This window comes from Crocuta crocuta, unplaced genomic scaffold (assembly GCF_008692635.1).
Source record: "Crocuta crocuta isolate KB4526 unplaced genomic scaffold, BGI_CrCroc_1.0 scaffold13, whole genome shotgun sequence".
Taxonomy (NCBI): Eukaryota; Metazoa; Chordata; class Mammalia; order Carnivora; family Hyaenidae; genus Crocuta; species Crocuta crocuta.
Window position 1 is genome coordinate 3,390,985 of NW_027530007.1, and position 10,724 is coordinate 3,401,708.

At 43.0% G+C, this 10,724-nt stretch overlaps 1 protein-coding gene across 5 annotated transcripts in view; it reads left to right on the forward strand.

The window, feature by feature from the left end:
- RERE (arginine-glutamic acid dipeptide repeats) overlaps positions 1–10,724 on the forward strand; it is a 439,014-nt gene that overhangs the window by 265,884 nt on the left and 162,406 nt on the right. For all 5 annotated transcript variants that reach the window (XM_077763853.1, XM_077763852.1, XM_077763854.1 and 2 more), the window contains 2 exons: positions 2,702–2,807; positions 4,206–4,302. In XM_077763853.1, the coding sequence (XP_077619979.1) occupies positions 2,702–2,807; positions 4,206–4,302 (203 nt within the window). The remainder of the gene's footprint in view (positions 1–2,701; positions 2,808–4,205; positions 4,303–10,724) is intronic.

The following is a 10,724-nucleotide window of genomic DNA, read 5'->3' on the forward strand; positions in this document are numbered from 1 at the left end:
TTGCCCTTCAGGTTTTCAGATGTCTTAGATGTGTTAAAGAAATGCATAGAAGCATAGATTTCAGAACATAGTTGCTAACACTGCTAGTAGATCTGAATTCCTTTGAGCCCCGTTAAGTAGTTCATTACCGTGAGCATTGAGGCGTCCGTAGTGGCTAAAGGACTGGAGAGCATGGTCATTGTGAAAGAAACCATATTCTGGTGAAGAAATAGCTCCTACAGTTCTGAGCAGAGTTCTTGAAATTCTTCTGTGAAGCACTGATGATAGTTACCTCCCAGCAGAAACCAGAAGTCTCTGGAGCGCCTACTCAGGTCAGGTGTGAGTCCGTCCTCATTCTTTCAGTAGTCCTTTAATAGGGCTCCATGTTCCCGCTTTACAGAAAAGCAGACTCAGAATAGCATTAACACGCCCAGAGTCATATAGCTGGGAAGTGGCGGAGAGGGGATTTGAGCCCAGCTTGTGACAGACTTCCCTGTGTTCTTAACCTATTCCGTGTTCCCCATCCGGTAGTGCTTAAACCAGGCTTTTTTGGTCACCATTCTGGTTTAGCTTTCCTTAAAAAGGAAATTTTCAGACCATTGGTTTTCCATGGGGGAGTAATTTTGTCCCCTCGGGACATTTGGCAATGTGTTGGAGATATTTTTATAGCTTATTACAACGAGGGAGGGGTGCCACTGGCATTTAGTGTTTGGAGGCCAGGGTGCCGCCAAATATCAAGCAGTGCACAGGATAGGTGCCCACGACAGCCTTCCCTGGACCAAATGTCCGTAATGCTGAGGGCAAGGAGCCCTGTATGCGTGCATTAGCCTGAGTTTATCCTTGAGTAGCTCCAGACAGATCTCACCCTCCCCTGCTTCGTCCCTTTCTGTGAAGATGCCGTCATCCTGGCCCTGCTGTTTATGGCCGGGCCCCGGGAGGAAGCCGTGCTCTCCTGTGACCCGGTGTGTTGTCCTTCACTGCCTGTGTGCTCAGCCAGCAAGAGACAGAGAGGACCTTGCTTGTTCAGAGAGAAACCCACTGACGGCCATGCTGCAGTCAGAGTCCGAGTCCCTCAGGACCACGCAGGGGGCTGTCCTGTACTGCATGTGCGTGGGCCGCTGGGACGCATCCTGTGCTTCCTCTGTCCGTTCTCTGACCTTGTCTCCTCCCCAGATCTCCTCCTTTGCCTGGAAAGACTCCGTTGAGATCTTTCCCATTTTCCCCTGGGTCAGATGTTGCCTCTTCCATAATCCTCTGCAGGGAGTAATTTCTCTTGCGGATAAACTCTTGTATGTGACATTTATTCTTTTTTACCGAAAGTATTGATTCATGCTCATTTTCCCACCTTCAATATAAACAGTATAGAATATAAAAGTGCAAAATGGATAAAAACTAAAAAATACTCATTCTTTCTATACTGTCTTTTTTTCAAACCAGTAACGATGCCCTATTTTTGTAGACCTATTTGACACAGTTAATTATACAGTAGGAATCTTGGTGTTTGTGATACTTCCTTTGGATTAGTGCTTCTTCAGACTCCAGTTCATCAAGACTTTGGCAGTGCTTTTCTTTCTGGTCATTATTCTGCCTTAAGTATTTCAGTAAAGGTTTCTTGTGTTTTTGTGTTTTTGTGTGTGGGTCCCCCCCCCCCCCNACTATATACATACCTCTTACTTAAGCAGAAAGCATCTTACTTCATTAAAGAGGCTCCTTTGACATATTTTAGGACTTAGTCATCTCCTTCATAAACATGAAGCATGTCTCAAATTTTAGTTCTCTTTCATTTCTGACTCACCTGCTGACTTGTGATGGAAGGTAGACGCTGCTAGGAGGAGGAGGGGAGGTCTCTTAAGGCCCTCACCTGGGGTAGGAATTACTTTCTGAGGCCATGGGAAGCCTTGGTGCACTGCCACGTTCAGAGGTCTCACGACCCGGTGTACCAGGACCGTCTCCCTCAGGCTGTAGTCCCACGGTCTTCAAATCGAAGGGCAGTGTTTCATTCTTGGTGCTTTGAATGAACTAGGAACAAAATTAACTTCTGGGGATAATATGGTTACATGTCCCACAAACATTTAGGGGCCCCTTATCGTCATAGAACTATTATTCACAAATATTTATGTACAAATTGTTCTGTTCTCTGGAAATTTGAAGATAATTAAGATAAGGTCTGTGTTGCACAGGCTCCTGGTGTCTTCACCACCACCCATCGTTCTCTGTTAGTTTGCCTGGTGGCAGTAATGTGGACGGGGACGGAATTAGTCTGGGTGACTCGCATACCTTGGAGGGATGACTTTGTGCCAGGCCTTGTGGGGTGAGGTTTTCTAACTTACTGCCCTGTGCTGACACTGTGCTGATGCAGTTTATAAATATTTACCGAGATGATTAAGAATTAAGATAGAAGAAGGATGTATTCACGTAGTTCTATATAGTTAATGCTAAATAAAAATATTGATTGAATTAATCAACCTGGGTTCAAGTTTGATCTCCTTTGGTTTCCTGGAATAAGGTTTTGAGCGCTAGGGTCAGAGGGGTGCTAAGGGTGGGAGTAAAAATAACTTTGACTTGATATCCTTGACGTCTGTATTTTTGTGGCCCTGGTGGTAATTGTGAGTCTCCCTGTCTGTCTCTCCACCTGTTTACAGGGGCTTTTGATCATGGGTATGGTGTACAGCTGTGGGCACCTGAAATCCTGTTCCTAATGCTGTTAGATTTTCCTTTTCAGAGTAAGAGGGACCATCTACTCATGAACGTCAAATGGTACTACCGTCAGTCTGAAGTTCCAGATTCTGTGTACCAGCATTTGGTTCAGGATCGGCATAATGAAAATGGTAAGTAAGTCCTTCTGATTTGATTCTTAATTTTCTTAGCTTTGGACAAGGTTACTTCTTGAAACATTCATTAAATGGAGATAACCACTCTGAAAAACTTTCTCTAAAAAAGCTTTTCATAACCGAGGGCATTACTGGAATGTTTATTTATTTACTTATTTTTGCTAAGTTCTTTCATTATTTTTGTCTTCACCCCCATCCCCCCCGCCCAGACAACCAGAGAGATGTGCCAATAACGTCGTCCCCTTAAACTTGGACTAGAGATAGGTCTTCTTTGGAAATAACAGTAATTTCATTTTTAAAATTCCTTTTCCTCCCCAAATGATGAACTAATAATACTTAAAACATCAGGATTCCATTTTATTTCTTTTCTCCATTTCAATAATCTCTATGATTCAACTTCTCTGCATCCAGGGCTGTGAACTTCAGTTTTGAAAGCATAGCTTTCCTGAGGGGTTTGAATTCAGTTTGCATCTTGACTTTCAGAATAATCAGGAAGGTAGTTCAGAGTGTCTTTTATTTTTTCTTGCTCTGGTATTGTAGTTTCTGCCCAGTAACTTTATTGACATGTGAGATATGCACGTAAAATGTATATTGCATTTGTTCAAGTGTATAATCATGCCTTTTACTGATTTTTCGAGTGCTGGGCCTCACACTTAGCTGATTCACATTTGTTACCCATTAATAATATGAGTTGGAATCTGTCACTCTCCACTGTCAGGTGAGGAAATCGAGGCACAGAGATGCTCACGGCGTTGCCAAGGCGACGAGTCTTCTCAGCGGCCTGGCCAGGCTGGATGTCGCTTGGTTATTAGCCCTGCTGCCTCGACTCTTCCCTTCCCGCGTGTCCTCGCTGCCTCTGGTGATAGGTTTTGAGTCGGCGAAGCATAGACCGTTTCGAAGAATGATGTTCTTTCAGAGCTCACTAGTTTTGTCTTCTTTGAAACTATAGAATTTCTGTTAAAGCAGTTAAATTATGGTTCCTAATTATAAATAATAACTTGGTTGTTCTTTTTCTATAGAAACAGTGCAATTTCACCCCGTCCTGGAAAATTTAGCAACAAAAATATAAAATAAACAGGATCCCTAAATATTTCAGTGGTTTACAAGTTTGCTAAAATGTGATCGTTGTTTTTTCTTTTTTTCTTCTTTTTTCATTAATTGCTTAATGCATTTCAGCAAACTGGGGTGGGAGGGTTTAGTAAGGGTGTAAAACACATCCAGCAGGGTACTTGCTTCTTGTTCTTCCCGCCATGCATCCTTCCTCCTGACCAGACCTGCTTACTTATTGTACTTTCTTTAGTGGGAGGTGAACCTGAAAGAAAAAGTTTGCAAAAATTTTCCTGACTGTTTTGGGAGGCTCAATTTTAATATCCTCTCAATTAATTATTTTGGCAGACTCTGGAAGAGAACTTGTCATTACAGACCCAGTCATCAAGAACCGGGAGCTCTTCATTTCTGACTACGTTGACACCTACCATGCTGCTGCCCTCAGGTGAGTGCCATGGACACAGTCTGTGGTGCGAAGGGGCGGTCACCGAGCGTGGGGGCTAGAGCGGCCTAAGCTATCCGGGTCTCTTTTGATAAGCATGATATTAATCGGACTACTCCTGTGGTCTCAGTGCAGGTTAGTACACCCAGCACTCCAGTGTTAACTTGTGGATTATTGGGATTTCAGAGGTTACCTGTATCTTCACTAATCTCTGTGGGGAAAAAAAAATTTTTTTTTTTTTATGTCGTCTCTGTAGTTTTATATCTCTGTTTCTTTATTATTCTTTTAATTTATTGTATGTATGAAGAATTTTCTACCAGAAAGCTTGGAATTAGGGAGACTATATTGAAGATTTTATTCTGAGGCAGGAGGTAACATTGCAGGTAGTCCTAGGTAATTATGCCAAAAAGTGACCATAAGCCCCTGCTTAGCACTTTCTGGTGTTTTCTGTCCCTTTCAAGAAAAGGTGATACACACACACACACACACACACACACGTTGGATATGTGTGTGTGTGTGTGTATTATATATATATATATTTGCATATATACATACCCATATGTGTATACAAATATACACACACACACCTTCATCCTGGTATATTTTGCATGTACGTGGAAGACTGTGGGCATCTTAAATAGTAGGGGAAGTAAGACAGGTAATATTTTGTAATACTACCAGAAAGAATAAAGTAGTGAAAGACTACTTTCTTTGTTAAAGAATATAACTGAAAAAAAAGTCATAGGGATTTACTTGCTTTTAACTGAGCTATTATGAGATACAATAATTTCTCCATTATGTTGCTCAAATGACATTCAGTGAAACCATCTGAAGTCTCTTGTGCAAAACTATATCGCTAAAGCCGGTTATTTCAAGACAATTTAGTAGCAAATTTTAGGGTAGGTTTGGGTAAATGCTTTGGGCCAGATCATCTTTCCTGTGATCTCCCTCGCAGCTCCTCAGCTCAGCCACTGTAGTGCAAAAGTCCTAGGCAACAAGTAAATAAATGAGGTGGCTGTGCGCCAGCAACACTTTATTTATGGACACTGACATTTGAATTTCATTTAATTTCCACATGTCAGGAGATATTACTTTCCTTTTGATTTCTTTTTTAGCCATTTAAAAATGTAAAAGCTATTCTATTGTTTGTTCTGGGGTGGTATAAAAATGGGCATTGGGCCAGATTGGCTAATCCCTGCTGTAGGGGAAGGAGCGAATATGGTTAGATTTGGCTTTTTACAAGACTTTAGATAAATTTAGAGAATTCCTATGGTGTTTTATAAACATCTTCCAAAGTTCCCACAAGCTTTTTATGTCTTTGTGGCAGTGACTTTGCAATCTTAAATTCAAACACTGAATGAAGCAAGTTAATGGAAGGTTGGATGGATGGAACCATTAAGTTGTTAGCGAAGACACGTGGCTTGATCTTGGAATTCTTTTTATCTTGATATATATGCTTCTCCCTTCCTGTTTCCATCTTGTGTCATTGGTTGAGGTAAATGATTTTTAAAAATGTAGAGTTGAAGTTAAATAAATATGTGATGGGGCACCTGGGTGGCTCATTCGTTTAAGCGCCTGACTTTGGCTCAGGTCATGATTTCGCAGCTTGTGAGTTTGAGCCTGGTGTCGGACTCTGTGCTGACAGCTTGGAGTCTGGAGTCTGCTTTGAATTCTGTGTGTGTCTCTCTCTGCCCCTCCCCCGCTCACACCCTTGTCTTTCTCTCTCAAAAATAAACAAACATAAAAAAACCCAAATAAATATGTGGGACACATAGTTCTGGTTATTCAATATGTTTTGATAGATTTACTTAAAATGAATATACTTGAATATTTATTAGCGGCTATTTAGAATCATTTTATACTATTTTACCCTTTTTAGAAGAACCAGTTGTCCCACGTAATTCCAGCTGGACCTAGTGAGTGTACTGTTGCGGGGCTTATAGTCTGATACTCTCTGGAGTTGTGTAATTGTGTAGTCACTGTCCCTTCCCTGGCCACTGAAGGGCTGGGGTGCTAATGGTAATTCCTTATCTTCTTTTCACTGTGCATGTGACTAGAACCCCTATGGATTAGTCTTTTCTTCCTGTGGTATTTTCTTTGGAGTGGCCATGAAGTGGTTTCATTATAACTGTCGTCTTAAATTTGATTTTGTTAGCTTCAAATAGAATCTCTCTGTGTAATCTGATAATTGGATTTTTTCCCCCAAAGATACCAGATCATAATGGTCCCACAGTTATTGGATGATCTGGCCTAGTAGGTGCTTAGTAAACACTTGTGGCTGTGTTGACATTTGTCTGCATTCTGGATCTCATCTGTACGGTTCTTAGCATTACTACTTAGCAATCTTGCCGGCTTCTCAGCAGCAGAGGCTCCCTGTAACATCATCTCCCATAAAAGCAGAACTGAATGGCAGTGCCCTCCCTCCCCCAGCAGTCTTTATTCCCTTTCATTTTAGCAAAACTAGGTTAATTTTAAAATATGGTGTGGGGTGGGGAAATTAAACTTTAGTTTTTTCTTCTGGTTTTTTCTTGCCATTTGTCCACAAGAAGTTGTTTTTCTTCCTCTATAGATATAAAGCAGTTCTGCCAAAAATAAATTCAGCTTTGGGGTGCCTGGGTGGCTCAGTTGGTTAAGCATCTGACTTTGGCTCAAGTCATGATCTTGCCACTTGTGAGTTCGAGCCCTGCATCAGGCTCTATGCTGATTAGTCAGAGCTTGGAGCCTGCTTTGGATTCTGTGTTTCCTTCTCTCTCTGTCCCTCCCCTGTTCACACTCTGTCTCTCTCTCAAAAATAAATAAACATTTAAAAAAATTAAAAATAAATTTAGTTTTGAAAGAGACAAATAAAATAATCCATAGGAACATGAAAAAGGTCTAATGAACATCGTGGAAAAACATGGAGGAGAAAGAAAGAAAAAGACTGACAACGTTAGTGCTTAGCACCCTTCTTGTCAAAGATCCTAGTGCTCAGTTGAGTGGATTCCTGGGACTCAGGAACTCTGAGGCAGCTCCTGCCATGCCATTCCCTAAGGAGGAACATGCTGCAGCGCTTTCTGTCTCAAGCTGGTGCTAGCGTGGTGATAAAGGAGGAGGGAGCACTTTGTCCTCGAGCCCTCATGGAACAGAAGGGAGACAGAACTCCCTCTGCAGCCTGTTCTGTGTAAGATGAGGTTATGCTCTTTCCTTACCCAAATGAAATTCACTCCCAGAGGGACTGGGGACCACTCAGTACAGAGGCCTGTGTTGAGGTTCAGCATTACTGCTAGGCTGCCATGTTTTAAGTCTGGCCTTGGCTGTCCCTCACCCCTGCCTTTCCAGCTAAGTTTGTACTACTGTCTGTTTCTTTTCTTCATTACATTCATCAGTAGCTATATGGTTGCAGTTTGTATCTTGAGAGCGGTATTTTTGAGTTCTCCCCAGTAGCTAAGTATTTGGGGCTCATGCTTGTATAATAGAAAAAAACACCAGACTACAACGAGAAGGCCTCAGTTTGAATCCTGGCTCTGCCACTTAGTTTTGTCACCAAGGTCAAGTTTGTTAACTTTTGAGCCATCCTTTTAACTTACTCAAGGCCACATGATTAAGTGATAGAACATTGAACCAAGCACATGTTTTGGTCCTATATCCAGTCAGATAAGGGATGTGAAAGAGTCTCTCAGAGCACCTCACACTCAGTGGCATGGTGAGTGCTTACTTACAGTCATTGAATCTGAATTGGGTTCTTTTTTTTTTTTCTTTTAATGTTTATTTTAGAGACAGAGAGAGAGAGAGAGAGAGAGAGAGAGAGAGAGAGAGACAGCATGAGAGGGTGAAGGGCAGAGAGAGTGGGAGACACAGAATCTGAAGCAGGCTCCAGGCTCTGAGCTGTCAGCACAGAGCCTGACGCGGGGCTAGTAGCCACAAGCCATGAGATCATGGCCTGAGCTGAAGTTGGATGCTTAAGTGACTGAGGCACCCGGGCGCCCTTGGGTTGGGTTCTTAAAGCAAAAAAGGAAGAAAAGAAAAAATGAAATTAAATGTAGTTCTGCACTGAGTTATTGATGGTACAATTACCAGCATCCATTTATTTCACTTTCCTGTGGCCTCTTGGTTGGATGGATTGGCTATTCTGATTACTTCAGGTTGGGAGGGAGAGTTTTGCTCAAGGGGCCACCTTTAGATGCTCTGAGAATGAGCAGATAAACCTGTTCTGAGAACAAGCAGATAAATTTTATTACACTAAATAAAAATTATAGCTTGCAATTTGTTTGCTATGTTACTTTTTTTTCGCCCTGAGGATCATGTTTTATTGATGATCAAAGAAAGGATCTAGAGAGATTGCTTTGTGATCGGACTGTGAGCATGTAACCTGGACAGTATTTTCGGGTTTACTGTGTACCTGTAACTGAATTCTCAAGTATCATAAATGTCTCAACGACTTAAGGGCTGCTTCCCAACTTCCTGATTATCTGCCTCTTACCTCAAGGAATCGCTTGGGGTAAAAATGTCCTCAGTAGGGCATGTGCCAAGCTGTCATCTTGGCTAGGAATTTGTCTTCTAGGAATATGTTTTAGAGTTAATTTTCTGGAGCCTTCCCCAGCCAGGAAACCCTGACCTGGCTTTGCAGGGCTCCTAATCTTCTCCTTTTCATCCTGAATTAATTGATGTCTTCACTTTGTTCTGGGCAGCTAAGGTTGTGTGTACAGTGATTGATGCAGAACTCCACGCAGTTCCCCAGCCGTTCTCTGCATTTACACAATTCCTTTAGTTCCTGTGGGTCCCTGATGAGTGTCCCAATTCCTCAGAGCAGTTAGTTTTACTGTTTCAGGATTCATTTCCTGGCTTTAATCTACCGTTGATTCTATATGTAACATAACTTTGACCTACAGCAGTTTTATTGTTTTGTCCACTCATGCTTAACTACTTCATTAGACACCGTAGCTTGATGGTCATTTCCTTCCTTCCTTCCTTCCTTCCATCCATCCATCCATCCATCATTTAACACGTGATGCTGCTAGCTGGGCAAGGGCTCTGAGGTGCTGGGAACACCCAACTGAACAGTATACTCTCTGCCCTTGGGTACTTCTCAGTCTTTTAAAAATTCTTTTATCGGGAGCTGCTTTAGAAAACACAGAAGAGTTGTGAGTACTGCGTTTCCATCTGTCCCTCCCCCAGTCTTCCTCAGTGTTAACATCTGACGGAACTCTAGTGTGGTTTCCAGAACCAGGAAATTAGCAGTTGAACCAAAGACCGTATTTGAATTTCACTAATTTCTTACTCCATTCAAACTGCTGTAACAAAATAGCACAGACTAGGTGGCTTAGAAACAACAGAAATCTCTTCCTGACAGCCCTGGAGGCTATTAGTCAGAGATCAGAGTGCCAGCCTGTTCTGCTGAGATCCTTCTGGTTTGCACAGTGCCGACTTCTTGTATCCTCGCATGGCTGAGAGCAGAGAGGGAAGGCAGGCTTCCGGCCTGATGCTACAAGATTCATTTTATTGTATCTCTTTTTGCAACTTCTTTCTTCAACACTGAAAACCTCTGCTCTTATTGTTAAAATATATTTACTTATTTTTATTCACTTCAAGTATACACATAGTTTCAGAATTTGTAACCCATGTCCCTATGAGAAACAGATTTACCGACATTTTCATCTTTAGCCCTATAATCTACCGGGTTTGGGAGACACTGTCGTCCAAAGCTGTTTGGGTCTGTGCTGCTCTTTCGTGCCTTCTGAGTGTGGCTGTGTTCTCTGTCTGCAGTACAGTCAGGTTCAGTGTCAGGCAGCGCTCCACTTTTGGTTCCCTCTGGTCCATAGGGACCCTTGTCAATTTTCGGGTACGTGAGCGCATGCGGACGATGCCTGTGGTTCTAGGGGTCGGGGCTGCAGATGGAGCCGTGGCTTCCAGCGCTCTCACACGGACCCATTCCCCACTTCTTTCCCTCCCGCCTGCTGTCGCTGCTGCTCGCTGCTCGCTTTACCTCTTACTTTGTCCTTCCCGCGCTGGCAACCGTGCGGATGAGCAAATACGTGTCTGTTTTCTTATAGCCTCTTCTTTCTTGTATGAGCAGCGGCTGCTGCAGTTCTCTCTGTGCTCGCGTGTGTGCCCGGCGGCGTCCTAGCCACTGCTCCGTGTCCACCGGGGGAGCCCGTCACCCTCTCTTCCGGCGCCATGTGNTCGGGTGTGACTCTCTGGGTGGATTTGCCCGAGACAGATTGCTGGGTTGAAAGGCTAACGCATGGGTGGTTTTCCTCCACAGAGATACCCCGTGCGGCCCCTGTGGCGTGGCCCCAGTAGGGTGTGCAGTCCTCTTGTGCTGTTGTGCGGGTGCGACAGGCGAGGGGTAGGCCTCCGTAGTGCCCGAGTGTGAGCATCTTTTCATATGTTTAAAGGATATTTTTCTCTCTCTCTCTTTTTTTTTTTTTTTTGGGTTGGTTTTTGTT